General features: G+C 63.6%; 1 protein-coding gene across 1 annotated transcript; it reads right to left on the reverse strand.

The window, feature by feature from the left end:
* Positions 1-12,882: 12,882 nt before the first annotated feature.
* On the reverse strand, positions 12,883-20,071 carry LOC101440448 (mastin-like). The gene is made up of 9 exons (XM_058286718.1): positions 20,019-20,071; positions 18,045-18,052; positions 16,840-16,917; positions 14,908-14,999; positions 14,774-14,834; positions 14,433-14,613; positions 13,914-14,188; positions 13,392-13,537; positions 12,883-13,290 (listed from the first exon to the last, which is right to left on the reverse strand). Exons 1-9 carry the CDS (start codon positions 20,069-20,071, stop codon positions 13,126-13,128), a joined length of 1,059 nt encoding a protein of 352 aa, XP_058142701.1. The 3' UTR covers positions 12,883-13,125.
* Positions 20,072-20,816: the final 745 nt, after the last annotated feature.

Consider the following 20,816-nt stretch of genomic DNA (forward strand, 5'->3'; position numbering starts at 1 on the left):
GGGCTTCTGTGGGGGCGGGCGGTGGGGACGAGGGCACGACACTGACGCGACTGAGCCCGCTGAATGTAGCTCCACAGTGGTCTAGTGGGAAATGGTGTTTTATGTTCCCCATGAGATGAAATATAAACTAGGAAAGATGGAAAAAGGAGGAGAAACTAGCCACGGGTCTGCGCCCCCTGCCCTTGGCTCACCCCCAGCCCAGCCCCCTCCACCAGCGTCACCCCTAGAGACGCAGGCTCTGGGCTCAGGGTGCCTCGAGAGGGCCAGGCAGGGCTGGCAGCAGAGACCCAAGTGCACGCAGGGGGGGCCCTGCTGGCCAACGCACCCCACACGGTGGCCCTTGGGGGCCACGGAGCACCCGACACGCGGGATGAGCTGGGGAGGGGACAGTGTGGACCAGATGGGACTTTTAAATCCAAAGCTGAGAATTTGGTGGCAGGACAGGAGGACATCTCGAGACGTGGCTGGGGACGCGGCCCAGCGGGGAGGGGCGGGAGCGGTGGAGGACGCAGGGGCCACCAGCTCCCACCCTCTGCACCACGGGGTCCGCCGGGGGCCTATCCCTGTTAGTTCCACACCTGCTCTGGGAAAGAGGAGGAGAAAGAAGAGAAAAAGGGAAGGACAAAGAGAAAAGGGGGTGAGGAGGTAAGAGGGGAGGGAGAGGGACGGCAGGGGTCTCGTGGTGGCTGCGACACCGAGGCCCGAGCCCCTTAGCATGGCGGAATCGGTGGGGCAGGAGCCTGGAAGCCCCCGTGCCCACCTGGGCACCCCAGGAAGGCTCCCCGAAGCGGCCCCGGCACCCCAGATGCTCCTCCAGTCCACACACGCCGCGGCTGTGAGCCAGAGTTTAATGAGCCTCAAGTAGCATGTGGGGGTCCCTGGGGTCCTGGCCGCCGCCCCCAGCTCTGCCTGGGCACCCTCCCTGCTCACCTTCCAGCTCAGGAGAGCACGGGTGCTGGGAGTCCAGGGCAGGGGTGAGGAGGCAGGGCCAGCCGGATGGGGGAGGAAGCAGGGTGTCCGCGAGGAAGGCGAGGGGCTTCCCCCCTGCTAGGCGGCCAGTGAGGGACGTACTGGGGACCCAGGACCCGCAGCTTGTCACGCGGGTGTGCAGCCCAGGGAGGCCCTGGTGGGCGCAGAAATGGCCCCAGCTCATGGCGCCCACCTGCAGCCAGGGGCAGCTCCAGCGGCAGACCAGGGGCCCCGGAGTCACGCTGTGGGGGGGAAAGGACTCACCCGACGTTTCCCCTGCACCCACCCAGCCTGCACCCACCATCACAGGCTGGGGCCAACTCCACGGGCTGGGGGGGCACGGGAGAGGGGGACTGGACGGCACTGGGGGGGACCAGGGGCCCTGGAGGGGGAGCTGAGGGAATGGCAGAGGAGGGCTGGTGGGCACCGAGGGAGGACTGGGGCGCAGAAGGGAGACTGGCGATACAGAAGGGGGGCTTGGAGGACACAGGAGGGAAAAGGCAGAGCCGGGGGGCATGGAAGTGGGGCTGGGGACACCTGGCAGGACTTGCGGCCCACGACCCCAGCGCACAGCATGTCGTCCCCGACGGCCCTCCCGCTCATGTCGCACAGCCGCCTGCAGTCCTTGGTCTCCATGACCGGCACTTCCACCTCCTGCTGGGGTGGGGGCAGCGGCGCCGCGCGGAGGAACTGGGTGAGCCCGTGGGGCTGACGACCGAGAAACGCCTTCCCCTCTGTGATGGGTCCTTGGTGGATGGCGGCGTCCCTGGGACTCAGTTTCCCCATGTCTGCTCTGAATGGGGTTCAGCCACAAGACACTAAATGCCCCCCAGGTCTGCCATGCAAGGGGCGCAGGTTGGAGGCCCCCCACAGTGTCCCCCAAGGGGGGGCTTCCCCGGCAGCAGCAGGATGCATGGGGGCCCTTACTCCACCCTGGAGCTGCATCGTCACTTCAAAGCCATCAGCCTCACCCCCCGCAGACGCCCTGGCACCGCAGAGACCCCGGGCTGCCCCGATGGCGTGCTCAGTCCTGGACACTGCCCACCCAAACTAAGCCCCGCACCCCACCTCCTCCACGAAGGGGACCCCCAGGCCCGAGGAGTCACCCATCTCAGTGAAGACCTCGTCCTGGCCTGCCCAGGCCCCTGACCCTCACTGTCGTCCACGACATCCCCCAGCCAGTCCCCCAGCACGTCTTCCTGGCGGACACCCTGAGCCAGGTACGCGGGAGGTCAACCGGCCTGATGGCCACTGAGAGCACCACGGGGGCCTCCAGTTCTGGCAGGCAATGTCCCCGCCCCTCTCAGCAGACAGGCTGGCATTGAACTTGGGGTGCCGGATGACCTGAGCCCCCTCCTCAGCTGGTTGTGCTCCTAGAGCCTCAGCTGCCCACCTGGACCCTAAAGGCACAAACCTCCAAATCTTCCCTGGGTGGGGAGAGACCAGAAGCTTCTCAGAGGTGCTGGCTGGGGGCAGGGACCCGGGCTCAGTGCAGCAGCGGGGACCCCTCAGGGCCCGGGAGCCAGGGGCCCCACAAGCAGGTGAGGGGCCAGTCCTTGGGGATGGGGCCCCTAGCAAGTTCAGCTCGGTTCAAGGACAAGCCTCCCTCTGCCCCAGCCCCTCTGCTGCCCCGCCCAGTACCCCACCCAGCCCCGGAGACCTTGTTGGAAGCCACTCACGGCTCCACGCAGTGGGCGGCGGTCAGCACTCACTGGGGGTGCACGAGGGAGCCCCCACACACGTGCGCCCACTGCCGAGAACTTTGATCATAGAACCTCAGGCTGACCTGCCAGAGGCACTTCCTGCCCGAGACGTCACATCCCCCCACGATGCCCCCAGCTCGTGCCCCGGGCTGGGATCTGGGGGAGCAGTTTGAGGGGGTGTCAGGGGCCCAGGCCACAATCTCCCCAAGCTCGGAGCAAGCCAAGCTCTTCCCCGCCACCCTGCGGCTGTTCCCACGGGCCCAGGCAGCCAGGGCAGTGGTGGGGGTCAGGACTCACCTGGGGTCACGGGCACGGGGCCCCCAGGCAGGGCGGGGCCAGGAGCAGCAGCCGCAGTATTGGGGAGGGGCGGGCGGGGAGCACTCGGCCTCTGGGGGGACGGGACGGGGGCAGCTTCCCCGGGACGGCGCGCTCTCCCCGGCCTCCAGGCTCAGCCCCCTTATCTCCCCAGCGCAGGACGTGGGCACGGCCGGGCACCCTGCTCTGGGGAGGGGGAGACCTGTGGGGGCCGATGGCTTTTCTGACAGGGTCCGAACAGGCCTGTGCGGCCCCAGCACACCCGGCAGGGCCGGCTCCCGCGGCGAGGGGCGGACCCCGCGTGGGCCTCCTGCGGGACGCGCTCTTAGTGGAGGGGACGGGCACGGCGTGCCAAGGCTTGTGGGAAATGTGGGGTGCCACGGGGTGCCACTTGCGTGGAGGCAGGAGCCCCCCTCCCTGACCGGCGTCCCGGCTCACCTGCTCCCCTGGCACCCCTCACCTCGGGAGCAGGGAAGCGGGGCCCACCCTTGTGGCAGGACAGTCAGACGTCGCGGTGTCCATCCCAGGCAGTGGAGCCGCAGTGGCCCAGGTCCTGAGCACGGCCTCCCAGGGGTGGGACCCCGGTCATGTGACCACACCCACACTCCAAAGAAGGGGAGAGGCCCCGCCCCCTCCTAGACCCCCCCCAAACGTGGAGCCAGCCCCGTCCCCCATTCTAGAAACATCACCCCGACAACAGCCATCGCAGAACTCCCCTGGAGACCCCCCACGTGGCACCTAAACCAGACACGCGCCCACCCCCCTATTCCAATGGTGGAGCCCGGCCCCTCCCCCTCTCTGCTGACCACCGCGAGCCGTGTCCTTCCGCTGCGCAAAGGGCGCCCGGGGATCGGGACCCGCTCACCCGCCCGCCTCGGGCCCCGGGCTCCGCGCACAGGTGCGCCCCGGGGACGCCAGCGGTGGCAGGTGCCGGCAGGGGGGGCGGCTCGGGCCTCAGCAGCGGCCAGCTCTGCGCAGGACGCGCTCCCGCCGCCCGCCGCGGACACGCACGGCCCCGCACACGCCACGGGCACCGCCTCCTCCTGCCGCCGACACGCGCCTCCCGAGGCCCCTCCCCGCCTGGAGTCCACTCGTGAGCGAGACTAACGCGGGGTTCACGCTCGGTGGCAGGGCCGGGGCTGGGCGAGGCCGGGGGCGCCGAGGCAGGCGTGCGTTCCGGGGAAGCCTCAACCCTCAGCGACCAGGGCAAGTAACCCGCGGGCGCGGGATTTCTAAAAACCCACGATGACCGCGATATCCACGTGTGAAGTGCAGACGGGCTCGCACGGCCGGGATTGGTGAGGCCGGTGAGGTGAGCTGTGCGGGGCCAGGGCTGGAGCCTGTCTCCATCCAGCGTTTTGAGAAACCCCAGATCATTGGAAGAAGGAGACTTGGATTGCACCCGGTTTTTCCACAGTGACAATAGATACAAACACACAGTGAAGCAATAATTTGGAGTGGTCATGGAGAACGACTTGGAACCCAGCACATTCTCTGCAGGGAAGCGTTCAAGGATGAGCAGGGGTGGGTCAGCAGGCACAGCAGGTCACCAGCCCTCGTGCCCTCTGAAGCAGTTTAGATAAAGCGCTCGAGTAAACGGGGAGATAAACACCAAGATGCTGCAAGAGGCGTTCAGTAAAGGAGATGGGTTATCTGGGTGAAGGTTGCTTTTACCTTTAAGGCCAGATAACACCCAAGAAAAGAGATAATCTACCGGCCATCACCAGGTGAACAGTCCAGACGGTATCAGCAGGAGGGAAGTGCAGGGCAGATGTGAGGAGCCCACGGCCTCTTCTCTTACTGAGGTTAGAGAGAGAGCAGTTCTGGAATGGTAAGGCGGGAAAAGAACCATAAGAGTGGCTGAACCAAGTACTGCAGTAAATTAAGGTGGTGGAAACCAGGCTATGTCAATAATTGTGATAAATACAAAGGCAATAAACTCACGAGTTAAAGACAAATATTGAAGGTGGGTACAAAACAGCAAATCCAGATATATGCTGTTCACAAGAGAGAAGCAGGAGTTGAAAGTAAAAGGAGGGGGAAAAACATCTTACAGGTAACTGCTGGCCAAAAGATAGCAGGGTTCATGAAAATAATTTTTTGATAAATTGAACAAAATTTAAAACTTAACAGTCCAAAAATGAGGAGATGATCTTTGTAGAACATAGAATACGTGTGTTCCTAATCTATAAAGAACTCTCCAACTCCATCATGAGAAAACTACCCAATAAAAATTTGGTTAAGAGATTTGAACAGACATTTTACAAAAGACGCATGTGGGTGGCAGATAAGCACAAGAAAAATGTTCGCGTCGTTATTCATGAACGTGCAGCTCCTGGAGTGGTGTTTCTTAAAGCTGACGCAGCAAGCGCCGCCTGGGTATCCACTGTCCACACACGCGAGAGATGGAAACTTACATCCACACCAAAACCTGGGGGCAAATATTTATATTGGCTTTATGCATCATCACCCAAAACTTAACACAAACTTACCTTCAGCAGATAAATTCAGGTTTTAAAATTCAGCTAGAAAAAGAAAAGCAGGGAAACTAACTTTGGTGCATCTGTGTGGCATAAAGCAATGGGCAGCTGGTGCAGGTGGCAGGTGAGGGGACGTCCTGTGCACTGTGTGAGCTGAAGAACCAGATTCCGAAGACTGTCCGCGGGATTCCACTTACACGGCCTCCTGGAAAGGGTGAAACTAGAGGAACAGAAGAGCACGGGTGCCCGGGGCTGGGGGGGCTGAGAACAGGATGGAGGCGGCTGAGGGGGAGGCAGTTGTTCTGGTCTTGACCGCGGCGGTGGGTGCCCGGCCACGCGCACTCGGCTCCTAGAGCCCCGTGTTTTACGGCTGTAAGTGACACCTCGATAGACCTGACCCCACAGAAGAGTCATGAAAGCAACTCTTTGAGAAAATAATTATGAGAAACAGGACCATGAAAGAAAAGTCTTACACCAACAGCAAAAAACGCCAGGCACAGGTCATTTTAAATGTGAGTTCTAGCGAAATCCCAAGGAATCGAGTGGTCCAGTTTTACACAGACTCTTCTAGAGCAGGGAAAGAGGACCTTGCCATGTCCTGTTCTAAGAGGTCACCGGGACGCAGGTGCCAGCGCTGGGCCTGAATCTTCACAAGGAGGGACAACGCACACGTGAGCATCCACCGCGGAGAGGAGCAGGCCGTGCCCGCTCGCGGGGAGAAGGGGCAGCACCTCGGACCCGGTTGGGGCAGCGCAGGAAGGCAAGCGGGTTTATCTAGAGAATCCCTAAGTGCCACTCACCACGTGGACACGCCAACACAGAAGACACACGGTCATCTGCTACAACCCGATGTCGATCCGTCAAGCAAAAGCTTAATAAACCTCTCGGTAAAGAATTCCAGAAGGAATTGCCCTCGTAGATAAGGTGAAGCATAGCTATAAAATAAAACCTAGAGGAAGCATGATCTTAAATGGACAATCCTTAGAAGCATTCTTTCCACAAATAAAATTTAAAGAAACAACAAGCCAAGAAGGAATACTGTCCCCACTTCAATTTAACATTGTGCTGGAAGTTCTCATGGGTGTTTTTTTTAAAAAGAAACTAAAGGGATAAGGTTTGGAAAGGAGGAAGTAAAACTGCCATTGCTTACTTTCGATGTGATTATTTTTCAATGATTGGAAATGACAGTTACATTGTGAGATGTGAGATTAATACATGAAATTCTGTTGCGTTTCTATATGGCAGCAGCAAAAAGGAGGAAACCCAGTGAAGGGACGCTGTTTCCACGGTCTCCGAGAGCAGGACTACCCAAGGGGCTGCAGGAATTCCGCGCGGCGGGATTGTACTATGCGGCGGCTTGCTCGGTCGGTAGAGGTGGGGTCTGGCTGCAGACGAGGGGTTGGTCCAGCTCTGGACGAGGGGTCGGTCCCGCTTGGGATGAGGGGTCGGTCTGGCAGCAGACGAGGGATCAGTCTCACAAGGGGTTGCGCGGTTCGGCTGACGGGGTCGCCCGGCGAAGCCGGCGACGAAGGGGTCGCCCGGAGAAGCAGGCGACGAACTGGGGACAAGGGAGGCCAGACCCTTGTCGGGGGCTCTCAGGACTGGAGGGCGCATGGCAGAAGAACTACCGCGGAGACAAGGTAAACACACAAGTCCACTCTACTGAGGGAGAGGCAACAGTTTTATAGGGGCTGGGGAAGGCTGATTGGTCGAAGCCACGCCCTGTTCTGATTGGTTGCCGGAGAAAGGTCAGTGGGCGGTACTGGACGGGGGAGGGGTGGTGGTTAGGGATTGGCTGTCGCTGTTGCTGGGGGAAGGGGCAGGGTTTAGGGATTGGTGGCTGCTGTTGCTGGGGTGGAGGGCAGACTGGATTTTTCCGCCCGCCTGGCTGTTGCTGCTGTCGGGGGAGGGGAGGGAAAAGGGCAGACTGGATTTTTCCGCCCTGCGCCTGCGCAGGGAGAAAGAAGAAGAAGGGTGCCGCCCCACAGGCATCGTGTGGCGCCATCCGGGAGGAGGGGTGGCCGCGGAAGCATGGCTGCCGAGAAAGGGAGACCCGAGGGCACTCTGCGCCCATGCCGAGCTCCCTTCGGGGGTGGCGGTGAGTCCGACTAGCCACCCTATTATGGGGGCAGCGGCTTGGCCTGCCGCGGCTGCTCCCCCGCCAGGCCAGCAAACCACACTTCAGCCCGAGGGCTGACCGCAGTACTGCACGTGAGAATCTCTCTTGCAGACCCCAGGTCAGCGGGAGAAGCCGCAGCCTCGCGCAGAAGGTCACACTTCCCGCTGGACGTGGTTCAGCAGCGCCAGCGTCAGGAGCAGCGGCGGCTTTCACGGAGCCTCCTTCCTCCGAGACGCCTTCCTGGGCCCCGGGGTGGGGGTGTCGAGCTCCCCACCAGCCTGCGCGCCCAGTTGCCAGTCCCCCAGGGGGCCGCGGGACCCCCGCCGCCCTCCCCTCAGACGTGCACTGGTCCCTCCTGGAGCCCACGCTCAGGTGCCACGTCCCTTCCTCTGCCCCTCTGGGCACAGGGCCGCGGAGAGGGGCTGAGCTGGACCCACGGGCGGCAGGGGCTCGAGCGACCTGCACTGCCGCAGAGCTGAGCCAAGGAGCCACACTGGCCCCAGGAGATGACAGGGGGGCCCGGCCTTGGGACAGAGGGCAGACGCTGGGTCCTTCTCCTCTCGGTCAATTCTTCAGTGCACCCCCCACCCCAAGGCCAGGCTGGGCCTGGAACTGGGGTCCCTTAGAGACTCCCGTGGAGGGGGGACTGCAGACACACCCCCTCCACCCCCAGCCCCTCTCCCCAGCCGGCCTGGCTGTGTCCACCCAGCAGGAGGCCCCAGAGACACCACGGGAGGTGGGAGCGGGCAGGGCCCAGGAGGGGGGTGTTTGCAAAGGGGTCTTGACCTTGACAGAGCGAGCCCGGCAGACCCGCAGGCGGGGTTTGTCTGAGGGTCCTGGGCCCACGGCAGGGCCACCAGGAAATGGAGGCAGGTGGCCCCGGCAGGGCCTGGGGAATTGGGGAGCCTGAGCTGGCCCCTCCCATCTGTCTGCCGGGTCTGAACCCCAAGCAGTCGGAGAAGTCTGGAGGGACCCCCAGCCTTGAGCGACTCCCAGAGATCCCAGCACCCCCAAAGCGGGCATGTGGGGGCCCCTGGGAGGAAGGGGACCCCGGCGGCAGCCCTCCCCAGAGCAAGTGCTGCGGCCCCAAAGCCGACCCCTGAGCACATTCCAGAAGAACCAGGTGCAGCCTGGCCCCCGGGGGCCCTGAACCACGACAGGGGAGGGGGGCTCCCACCGACAGGTCAGGCTCAGGACCCAGGATGCCGCCCCCTCACACTCCACCCCCTGTGTCACTGTCACACAGGGTCCCAAAGAACCCGCCACGCTGGTCGTGGCCCGGCCCGGGAGACCCCCACCCCCTGGCTAAACACCAGGCCAGCCCCCGCCGGGTCTGCTCCTGGCCCCTCTGTTCTCGGTGCATGCCCGGCCAGTGGGACCCCACTTCCCAGAGCTGTCTGGACACGTCCCCCCAGGACCCCACGAAGCCACAGCCCTGTCAGCTCCGTGCCCCCAAGGCCGGCGTGCTCAAGAGAAGAGGCAAGAGGAGGGGGTGGGAAGTGCCAGCGCGTGGCGGGGACGCCTGCAGGCAGGGGACGTGGGCCCGGGCACCTCCCCCCATCCTGCCCCGCCCGAGGGGCAGTGCCTGGACCCCCAAGAGCAGCCCCCCCGTGGACAAACACACACTACCAGGAGGGGGCTGCTTCGTACACGGTTTAATGAGATTCGAGGGGAGTAGAAACCGGGGGTCCCGGCCGTGCCCAGCGCTCTTGGGGAGACCCCAGCCCCGGAGCACACAGGAAGGGCAGGGAAAGGACGAGGCCAGGGGTAGGAGGTCCAAGGGGCAGGGCTGCGGGCAACTCTACTCGCCTCCAGGGACGGAGCCGGCGGACCCCAAACTCCTGGGCTGGGGGAAGCAGGAGAGGCGGGCCTGGGGTGTTGGTGGGGACAGCGCGGCGATAGCTGCTGTCACAGACGTCCCCGTCCTGGCAGGACCGTCACCTCCCCAGGTGAAGGGCCAGGAGAGCGGCTCCGCGGGGAGAATCGGGGGGCGCGGGGACCAGGACGTGCGCCCCGTTTGGGGCAGGGACCTCAGCAGAGGGGAGGGGCCACGGCCTGGCCCCCGGGACGCGGGGGCCCACGGCAGCAGCACGACGGAGGGTTTTCCCCTTGGAAACCTGTGCTGGGAAAGGAAGGGCCCAGGACGCCCCAAGACGGGCGCCAGGAGAGGAATCGAGCCTTGGAGGGCCACGTCCCCCCCGGCCCCCGAGGCTCCAGCGGCCTCTGCCCTGGGCCTTAGCCTGGAGTTCCTCCCCCAGGTGCCTCCGCCTCGAGGGCGGGACCCGGAGCCCCCAGGCGCCCACCTGCCACCCCAGCCTGCCCCCGCTCCACAGGGCACCCCAGAAGACGCAGAGACGATGAACTGTTCCTGGTGCCCCCGCTCCTCCCTCACGGCCCGTGCCCCCCTGGCCCTCACTTCCAAGGCCGGCGTCCCCCAGCCGGTCCCCCAGCACGTCTTCCTGGCGGAGACCCTGAGCGAGGCAGGCGGGGGGTCGACCGGCCTGACGGGCCCGAGAGCACCACGGGGGCCTCCAGTTCCAGCAGGCGACGTCCCCGCCCCCTCGGCAGACAGGCTGGCGTTGACCTTGGGGTGCCGGATGACCTGAGTCCCCCTCCTCAGCCGCTCGTGCTCCTAGAGCCTCAGCTGCCCACCTGGACCCTAAAGGCACAAGCTTCCAAATCTTCCCTGGGTGGGGGGAGACCAGAAGCTTCTCAGAGGTGCTGGCTGGGGGCAGGGACCCGAGCTCAGTGCAGCAGTGGGGACACCTCAGGGCCCGGGAGCCAGGGGCCCACGAGCAGGTGAGGGGCCCGTCCTTGGGGATGGGGCCCCGAGCAAGCTCAGCTCCGTTCACAGATGCACACCCCCCACCGCCCCGGCCCCTCTGCTGCCCCACCCCGTACCCCACCCAGCCCGGGGGACCCCGTTGGAAGCCACTGATGGTTGCACACAGTGGGTTGTGGTCAGCACTCACTGGGGTTGCACGAGGGAGCCCCCACCCACGTGCTCCCACTGCCAAGAACTTTGATCGTAAACCTGAGGCTGACCTGCCAGGGGCGCTTCCTGCCCGAGATGTCATGTCCTCCCACCAGGCCAGGTGAGAAGAGCCAGGTGAGCCAGGTGAGCCAGGTGAACCATGCCATCCACAACTGGTCCTCTGAGACTGGGCAGCACAGGAACTGGACGGGGACAGCACCCACCTGGGGTCACCATGGAGCCCCCCCAGGCAGGGCAGGGCCAGGAGCAGCAGCTGCAGCATCTGGAGGGGAGGCAGAACTGGGGGGGGGCCAGGGCACCTGGCTGGGAGGGCGGGGAGGGCAGGGGGCTCTCACCTTCCCAGGTCCCTGCCACCTTCTGCTCTGGGCCCTGGGCGCCCCCTTTATCTGTCGTACAGAGGAGGTGGGCGGGTGGGGCAGCCCTCCTCCTGGGGTCCAGTGGGGACTGGGAGGGGCAGGGCAATCTGAGCGTGTCCAGGGCCCTTGGGGACGGGGCGGGTCGTGGAGATGCCGTGAGCGGCCTCGGGCCTGGGGCTGGTCCTCTCCACTGACCAGAAGCTTCCGCTGCCCTTGAACCCAAAGCCGCCCCCAGGCCGCCGGGTCAGGGGAGCAGGAGGGGGCGAGCAGAGGGGGTGAGTCGCCAGCAAATGACCCAGGGGACACCACGTCGGGACGCAGAGGGCGGGCTAGGCACGGGGCCATGGGGGACGGGGGCTGCGTCCTCTCCAGGGCCCACCCTGAGGGCTCCGGGGCCGCCGAGGCCGAGCCTGCACCTGAGCTCCCGGGAGGGGCTCCTGCTCCCAGGCCCCCCGAGCAGCTGGCCGTGCGCGGGTGTGAGGACCCAGCGCCCTGCCCTGCCCGCACCAGCGCCTCGGGACCCCGGCCCAGCACGTTGACCACCGGCAGAGCCCAGGGGCTGCCGGGCCCCGGCTGGGCTGCTGAGAGGCCGCTTCAGTCAGGGGACCCGCGCCCCACCTCTGGCTTGGCGCCCCGTGCACCCCCGGCCTGCAGGGCTGCCCTGGCAGGGGCTGGGGACTTCAGGGGCTGGTGGGGAGCAGACACTGCGGAAACGCCCCCTGCCTCCCCAGCCTCGCCCTTCCCTGCTTGCTGCACGCCCCCCCAGGGTGACCCCCAGACCCCAGGCTCTCGGGGTGCGGACCACCTAACAGGTGCAGGCGGAGGGGCCATAAGAGACCGACAGGGCGTGCCCCCCGCAGAGCGGCCACACGGGAGGGTTTCCGTCACCGCGGTCGTTTCTGCGCCACTGAGCCTGGTGGGTGCTGCTCAGACCACCCAGGAGAGCGGACCCCAGGCCCACCTGCAGCCCGGCCTCGTGCTCGGGGCGGCCCCGGCCCTCTGGGACCTGGGGTGGGCGCTGGGGCGGGCTGGGCTCAGCCGAGACCACCTCCCACGGGGCTCGCGAGAGGCAGCTCAAGCAGCTCCAAGGCGGGAGGCTGGTTTCAGGATCTCCTCGTCCTGCTGTGATCACAGCCACCATTAAAAACGTGGTTGTGCCAACTGGCAATTTAAACATGACATAAAAACAGAACCTGAAAACCCAAAAGCACTGTTTCTAGAGGGCCGTGTGGGGTGAGCAGCCGAGCAAATTGACAGAGGAACGAGGCCATGGAAAGGGAGGCAGTGAGCGAAATTACCCAATTGAAGAAAGAGAAGGAAACGGGGTACTGCTTTTAATGGAACAGAGCCTCTGGTTCTTTTTCCTATTTTTTATTTCTCTGCTGAGATTTCTTATCTTTTCACTAATTGTGAGTATATTTTCCTTTGTGTCATAAAACACTGTTTCTTGTTCTTTTTTAAGATTTATTTTTTATTTCTTTCTTTCCCCTTCCTGCTGCCGCCGCCCCAGTTGTCTGGTTCTGTGTCCATTTGCTGCGTGTTCTTCTTTTTGTCTGATTCTGTTGTTGTCAGCAGCATAAAGCACCATTTCAAATGAAGGGAAGAAAGAGAAGAAAAAGGGAACAAAAAAAGGGGAGGGAATGGAGGAGAGCAGGGAAAGGATAGGAGGGGGAGGGAAGAAAGAAAACATGGGAGGAGGAACAGAAAGGAGGAATAAAGGACAATGGAGAGAGGAGAGAGGAAAGGGGCAGGTAGGAGGGAAAGAGCAGAGCCTGGATGGGGGGGAGACCTGAGGGCAGGGGCTGCTGAGTCTGGGGGACCAGCCACCCCACCCCGCATGGCCAGGACAGGAGGAGGCTGCGAGGTGCCAACGCCCAGGCTGGCCCCACCCCCAAAGCCCCCCAGATCCCCAGTCACACCCACAGACAAAGACTCCGAGTGCCAGCTGCTTTCCAACTTTAATAGGCAAAGGTAGGTGGGGTGTTGGTGGTCCTGGGCCATCTCCACCCCCCTATGGGACACAGGGCCTGGGAGCCTGTCCCCTGCCTCTGCTCCCCGCTGTCTGGGAAGGCCAGCACGCTGGAGCCAGGGGCAGAGGGCAGGGAGCAGGGGCGGGGGGCAGCGCCGTGGGGAGCAGAAGGCTGAGCCCCAGGGAGAAGCGCAGGGGCCGCGCCCGGACGCGCCTCGGTCAGGGCTGCAGGGGGACGTGCTGGCGGATCCAGGGCACGTAGGACGACACTCGGGCGTAGACTCCGGGGAAGTTGGGAAGGCCACAGCCCTGCCCAAAGCTCACTACACCCACCTGGAGCCAGGTGCTCTTCATATAACAGACCAGGGGGCCCCCTGAGTCTTCCTGTGGGGAGAGGAGCAGGTCAGCCCCAGTGCCCGCGTCCCCCCTGCCCTGAGGCTCTGGCCCCTCCTCAGGTGCACCTGGCAGAGGCCGGGGCGCCTCACCTGGCAGGCGTCCCGGAGCGTGGCGCCTGCACACAGCATGTCCTCTCTGATGGGGATGTCCACCCACTGGTACTGCCTCCTGCAGCGCTCATTGCTCACGATGGGGACTTCCACCTGCTGCAGGTTCCAGGGGGGAGGCAGGGGACCTGTGGGGAGAGGGCGAGTGAGGCGCCCACCCCTCCCCACCACCTGCTCAGACCTCGGCACCTGGCTGGAGGGGGCAGGGCAGGATGCGCCTCCACGGTGCAGGGGGAACCTGCAACCACTTGCCCTGTGGATCCTGAAAGAATCCTTTTTGCTCCCGGAGCCTCAGTTTCCCCCCCTTCGAGGGGAGGAGTGACGGGAGGTTCCCAAGTGTGTCTGCAGCTCCCACACGCACAGGGTGCAGGGCAGGTGCCCCCACCCGATCCCCCGGGTCCAAAGGGCAGGGACCGAGGTCTTTTCAAGAAAGACCCCCTGCCCCTCCCAGCTGCTGGCCCAACAGCCCACCCACGGCCCCTCCGCGGCGATGCTGACACTTACGATTGGTCCAGGTGTCCCCCCAGCCGGTCACCCAGCAGCGGAACATCTCAGGGACACTCAGAGAGGCAGGCGGGAGGGCGACGGGTCTGACGTACTGGGAGAGCGCCACGGGGGCCTCCAGTTTCAGCAGGGCGATGTCCCAGCCCCCCTTGACACCCAGGTGGACATTGTACTTGGGGTGCCGGATGATCTGAGCCACCCTCGTCAGCTGGTTGCTCTCGTAGAGCCTCACGTGCCCGACTTGGACCCTAACGTCCCAAGCTTTCAATATTATCCTGGGGCGGGGGTGCAGGGAGACCAGAAGCTTCTCAGAGGGAGCCTGGTGGGGGGGCCCAGGGGCCTGGGGGGTGGGGGCTCAGGGGCCTGGGCTCAGCGCAGAGCAGGGAGCTCCCAGGGACTCAGAGCCACAGACAGCCCAGACTCTGGAGAGAGGGTGCCCCAAACCTGACCCACCCCACCCCAGGACCCCGACTCCCACTTCCCACCCCCTACATCGCATCAGGGCTGGGGGTCACTCACGGCATAACACAGTGTGTTGCGGTCAGCACCCACAGGCGGTGGATGAGGGAGCCCCCGCACACGTGCGTCCATTTGCCATTGACGTTATTGAATTTCCTCAGGCTGACCTGCCAGGGCCACTGTCCGGCGGGGGCATTCCGACCCCCCACGATGCCCACCAGCTCAGCCCCTGGGCCCTGGGCTGGGTGAGCAGAGCGAGGAGTGAGCAAGGACCAGACGGCCCCCCCCGCAGCCCAGCTGGCCTCTCAGTCCCCGGGAGGTGCCACCCTTGTCCCCCTCCCCGGGCTGGTGCTGAGGGGACAGGGCAGCTGGGCAGAGGCAGGGCTGGGGTCGGGACTCACCCGGGAAGGCGAGGACGGAGCCCCCCAGGCAGGGCAGGGCCAGGAGCAGCAGCCGCAGCATCTGCAGGGGAGGCAGGGGTGGGTGGGGGGCCAGGGCGCCCCGGCTGGGGGGGCGGGAGGGGCAGGGCCCTTACCTTCCCAGGTCTGTGCCGCCTGCGGCTCTGGGGCCCGGGCGCCCCTTTATCCCCCAGCACAGGAAACAGGGGCGGGGTGGGGGCTGGGGCGCCTGCGGGGCGGGGCCTGCGGCGTCGGGGCCTCCTGCAGCTGTCCCCGTGGAGATGGGGGGCTCCTCTGGCCAAGCGCGTGACCCCACCCACTCGGGGGCAAGCAGGGACCCTGCGCTGGGCGCCAGGAGAGAAGCAGCCCTGCCCCCCAGGAGGGAGCCGGACAGCGGCCTGCGGACCCCAAACGGAGGGAACAACAGGGCAGGGTCATCCACGGGGTCTCCACGGGGGCGCGGGAGCAGACTCTGAGAACCTAGAAGTTGGGGTGCGCTGAGAGCCCGGCGTCCCCACTGAGCCACAAGGCTAGGTCTTTGGGTTTCCCCCAAAGCCAGCTGGACAAACGTCCACTGTGGCAGCGCTGCTGCTCCTCAGAGACGGGGAGGGGCTAAGGGTTAAGGGCATTTCTGGGAGTGACCGTGTACAATGTCCAAGGCCGGGAAGTGGTGGAGGGGAGTGGCCGAAGTTCCTGCAGGGCGGAGCCTCCTGAGGCTGTCCCCGTGGAGATGGGGGGCTCCTCTGGCCAGGCGTGTGACCAGCGCCCTGGAAGTGGCAGGGACCCTGCACTGGGCCTTAGGAAAGAAGCAGCCCTGCCCCCCAGGACGGAGGTGGACGGTGGCCTGAGGACCTCAAACGCAGGGAACGACAGGGCAGGGTCATGGGGACCCCGGGGCGGGCCTGGAGCCGCACGCGCCCCTGGAGGGAGGCGCCGCCCTGGGCTGGAGGCTGAGCGGCTCCAAGGGCCACTGGGCCGCAGTTCCGCCTGTGACCACACGGGGGCGAGCGGGGGCTCGCCACCCGGACCCCAACCACCAGGAAGTCGGGTTCATGGAGAGCCTCGCATGCCAGTGAGCGTCAGGGCGGGACTCCTGGGGGTCCCCCAAAGCCAGATGGACAAACGGCCACTGCGGTAGCGCAGTTTTTCTTCAGGGATGGGAAGGGGCTCAGGGTAAAGGGCATTTCTGGGAGTGACCGTGTGCATTGTCTGTGTGCCCGTGGGACGTGTGTGCCTCAGTGTCCCCAGTGTGGCCCCCGTGGGTCCTAGGACGAGGGTCACCGCAGGTCCTTGAGCCACGCCCTCAGCTGGACATGAAGCCCCGGGAAGCCCCATCCCTGGGCCCCGCCCTGAACTGCTTTCCTGTCCCTGCTCCAAGCAGCGGGGGGCTGGGGGCGCCTGGGTGCAGCCCCTGGGCCGGTTCCTCCTGGAGCTGACCTGGGCAGGGACCCTGAGGGGGCAGGACGCGCTGGGAGGAGGAGGGGTGTGGCGGGAGGGAGGGGCACTGGGGGCTGCCGGGAGCCTCTGGGGGCGCCTGGAGCCCAGACCCGCCGGGGCAGCCTGGGGGCCGCTGTAGATGTGCCTCGGGGTCTCCATCCTCGGGGAGGGGCCTGAGCTCCAGCCGCCCCAGTTGGGGCAGGGGAGGGGGTGACCCCCATTTCCTCCCGAGGCCTCAGATCAAGGCACACGGCGGCCCTGGAGCCCCCGAGGCAGTGGACCCCGGGAGGGGCGGGGCCTCCAGCCCTGCTGCTCAGACACCCCCGGTCAGAGGGGGCTCCTGCCAGGGGACGCCGTCCTGGAACAGGGGGCTCTTCGGGGGGGCCAGGGGTCCCCCAGGAACCACTCTGCAGTCAGGGCTGCCAGGGGGCCTCGCCCTCCAAGGACGGGCTGCCCAAAGCTCCCTCCACCCCAGCCGGCCCTGGGTGCTGGTCCTGAGCCCACCCTGCAAGGGGAGTGAGGAGGGGAGACCCCGGCCGGGGGGCGGCAGACTCGCCAGCAGGACACGAGGGGGCAGTGGGGCCGCCCCGGGAGCCGAGCGCTGCGCTCAGCGTCGGGTGGAGGCCTCTCACCTCCGCCCAGGACGGGCTCCTGGGACCAGGGCAGCAGGCGGGCCTGGACCCCGGGCAGGCCTCGGGCATCCTTGACCTCTGGGAACAGAGCCCGGAACACGCCCACCAAAGGGAGCCTCGGCGCCCCTGCCCCTGCTCGGGGACCGGCCTGCGTCCAGACGGTGCCGTGCAGCTACAGGACGCTGGTTCCAGCAGGGGCCGCAGGCTGCCCGGGACCCCCGTCTCTGCACGTGTCAGAGGCCCCAACCCCGAGAGCCCGGGGGCCCGGGTAGGACGGGGAGTCTGGACCAGCTCCCTCTAGTCCACGGAAATCAGGTGGCACAGGTGGCCCCCAGGAGGGAGGCACGGATGCCCCTGGAGGCCCAGCTGGGCCACGTCCCCCTCCCCTCCCAGGGGCCCTGACCTGGCAGGGAGGCTTGACCTGCTCTGGACCTGGGGCCTCGAGAATCGGGGGTGGGGGTCCAGGTACCAGGGCCAGGGGAGCAGAGGGACCAGAGAGGTGGATGTGCCGTGCATGCGGCCAGGCTCTGGCGTCCGGCCACCAGCTCAGGGCGGCTCCTGGCCTGGCCCCGTGGAGGTGTGCAGTGACCAGGAGACCACAGTCGCGCCTCGGCTTCCCCTGCACTATTGATGTCTCGGTGGTCACCGTGGGGAGAGGCGAGAAAACGTTTTCCCTGTCAGCTGATCTGGGAGAGACAGAAGTGAGAACCTCACTGCCTGTAAGTGAGCTTTGGTTATTATGTATCCAGAGAGATCGTGGCCTCCCAGGAAAAGTAGGAGACAATGAAATGGGTTAAAATTAGAGTCAAGGGGGGCGGGGGAAGGAGCAGGTGAAGGTGGGGGCGGGGATTTGCGGATCTGGGGTTAAAACTACGAGGCTGGGAATGTTCTTTTGGGAAACATGGCAGGGGAGGTTACTCGTGTCGGGTGTTGGGGAGGGGGCGACAGGACAGGCGCGCCGGGGCGGGCTTCTGTGGAACAGGTCAGCGTTCACCTCGTCAGAGTGTGCTGTGTCAGGGGGCAGCCCCACACCACAAGCAGGAAACGAGGAAACGCCGTCCAGGGGAGTCCTGCTGTGTTCTCAAGTAGAGCCAAGAGTCCTCGAGAACGCAGCAGAGCCTAATAAAGTAAATCAGAGCAGTATGTCACAATTATTGCAAGTGACTGTGAATCTCATTCTTCAAAAAGTGAAGCTTAGCTGTTACCGCAGGTGCTGAGGGGAGGGGGAGGCAAGAGTAGACCAGATCTAGGGCATTTTCAGGGCGTCAGAATTGTTCTGCCTGATCTCACAGCAATGGACACAGGCCATTTTAAATTTTGTCAATGTTTATAACAGTGTTGGGTCTAAAACAGACACCATAAGGTAAATCATTAACCATGCTAGGTAGCAATGCTGCAATATTCGTACATCAATTGTACCAAATGTGCCATCCGCATATAAATGTTATTATAGGGGAGAGGGGAAAGGGGGAGGATGTTGGGTATATGGGAATCCCCTTTATTTGTACTTGAGTTCTCTGTAACCTAAAGCTTGTTTGAAGATAAAATGAAAAAAATAAGACACATTGGCGCTGCTGAATCCACGTGCAGCTGGGAGTGTGACCTTCTGCACGAGGCCGTGGGCGTCTCCCGCTGACCTGGGGGTCTGCAAAGAGATATTCTCACTGCCCAGACTTCCTGCAGCCCCTTGGGTAGTCCTGCTCTCGGGGACCGTGGAAACAGTGTCCCTTCACGGGGTTGTCTCATTTTTGCTGCTGCCATATAGAAATGCAACAGAATTTCATGTATTGATCTCACATCTCACAATCTTAACTCTCATTTCCAATCACTGGAATGTATTTTTATATAAATAATCACACCGCATGTAAGCAATGACAGTTTTATTTCCTCCTTTCCAAACCTTATCCCTTTAGTTTCTTTTTTAAAAATAACACCCATGAGAACATCCAGCACAATGTTAAATTGAAGTGGGGACAGTATTCCTTCTTGGCTTGTTGTTTCTTTAAATTTTATTTGTAGAAAGAATGCTTCTAAGGATTGTCCATTTAAGATCATGCTTCCTCTAGGTTTTATTTTCATAGCTATGCTTTACCTTATCTACAAGGGAAATTCCTTCTAGAATATTTTACCAAGAAGTTTATTAATTTTTTGCTTCATTCATTGACACCGCGTTGTTGTAGATGATCCAGTCACTTTGGTGTTAGCATGTCCACATGGTGAGTGGCACTTAGGGATTCTCTAGATAAACCCGCTTGCCTTCCTGCGCTGCCCCAACCAGGCCCGAGGTGCTGCCCCTTCTCCCCGCGAGCGGGCGCGGCCTGCTCCTCTGCGCGGTGGATGCTCACGTGAGCGTCGTCCCTCCTTGTGAAGATTCGGGCCCAGCGCTGGCGCATGAACCTGCTAACTTGGGGCTAGCACTTGCCTGTCAGATATTTTCCCCCTTGCTTTTACTTTCAACTCTTGCTTCTCTCTTGTGAACAGCATATATCTGGATTTGCTGTTTTGTACCCACCTTCAATATTTGTCCTTAACTAGTGACTTTATTCCGTTTGTATTTATCACAATTATTGACATAGCCTGGTTTCCACCACCTTAATTTACTGTTGTACCTGGTCCAGCCACTCTTATGGTTCTTTTCCCGCCTTACCATTCCAGAACTGCTCTCTCTCTAACCCCAGCAAGAGAAGAGGCCGTGGGCTCCTCACATCTGCCCTGCACTTCCCTCCTGCTGACACTGTCTGGACTGTTAACCTGGTGATGGCCGGTAGATTGTCTCTTTTCTTGGGTGTTATCTGACCTTAAAGGTAAGAGCAACCTTCACCCAGATAACCCATCTCCTTTACTGAACGCCTCTTGCAGCATCTTGGCGTTTATCTCCCGTTTACTCGAGCGCTTTATCTAAACTGCTTCAGAGGGCACGAGGGCTGGTGACCTGCTGTGCCTGCTGACCCACCCCTGCTCATCCTTGAACTGCTTCCCTGGAGAGAATGTGCTGGGGTCCGAGTCGTTCTCCATGACCACTCTAAATTATTGCTCCAGTGTGTGTTTCTATCTATTGTCGCTGTGGGAAAATCGGTGCAATCCAATCTTGCTTCTTCCAATGATCTGGGGTTTCTCAAAACGCTGGATGGAGACAGGCTCCAGCCCTGGGTCCGCACAGCTCACCTCACCGGCCTCACCAATCCCGGCCGTGCGAGCCCGCCTGCACTTCACACGTGGATATCGCGGTCATCGTGGGTTTTTAGAAATCCCGCGCCCGCGGGTTACTTGCCCTGGTCGCTGAGGGTTGAGGCTTCCCCGGAACGCACGCCTGCCTCGGCGCCCCCGGCCTCGCCCAGCCCCGGCCCTGCCACCGAGCGTGAACCCCGCGTTAGTCTCGCTCACGAGTGGACCCCGGGCGGGGAGGGGCCTCGGGAGGCGCGCGTCGGCGGCGGGAGGAGGCGGTGCCCGTGGCGTGTGCGGGGCCGTGCGTGTCCGCGGCGGGCGGCGGGAGCGCGTCCTGCGCAGAGCTGGCCGCTGCTGAGGCCGGAGCCGCCCCCCCTGCCGGCACCTGCCACCGCTGGCGTCCCCGGGGCGCACCTGTGCGTGGAGCCCGAGGCCCGAGGCGGGCGGTGAGCGGGTCCCGATCCCCGGGCGCCCTTTGCGCAGCGGAAGGACACGGCTCGCGGTGGTCAGCAGAGAGCCGGGGGGCCCTGGAGCCACCATGGTAGGAGGGAGGGGGGCGCGTGTCTGGTTTGAATGCCACTTGGGGGGTCTCCAGGGGAGTTCTGCGATGGCTCTTGGCGTCGGGGTGACGTTTCTAGAATGGGGGACGGGGCTGGCTCCACGCAGGGCGAGCGCTGCCTGCGTGGGGGGTGGGCGCGTTCGCGGGAGGGGCGTGGCGGCCACCACGGGCCTGAGCTGTGTCCCCGCAGGTTTCCCACCTGAGGCCATCGAGGGGGCTCTGCAGAAGGAGGGGCGAGCTCGCTGGTGGAGCA

This window comes from Dasypus novemcinctus, chromosome 23 (assembly GCF_030445035.2).
Source record: "Dasypus novemcinctus isolate mDasNov1 chromosome 23, mDasNov1.1.hap2, whole genome shotgun sequence".
NCBI classification, from domain to species: Eukaryota; Metazoa; Chordata; class Mammalia; order Cingulata; family Dasypodidae; genus Dasypus; species Dasypus novemcinctus.

What these genes read in the sequence shown, in the direction of transcription:
- LOC101440448 (XM_058286718.1), bottom strand. Translation starts at nt 20,071, where the DNA reads ATGACCGCGATATCCACGTGTGAAGTGCAGGCGGGCTCGCACGGCCGG. An exon ending in GGAGCCCGTCCTGGGCGGAG is followed by an intron (nt 15,000 to 16,839) that starts GTGAGAGGCCTC and finishes CCCGCCCCGCAG; the next exon opens with GCGCCCCAGCCCCCACCCCG. An exon ending in GGGGGACACCTGGACCAATC is followed by an intron (nt 13,538 to 13,913) that starts GTAAGTGTCAGC and finishes CTCTCCCCACAG; the next exon opens with GTCCCCTGCCTCCCCCCTGG.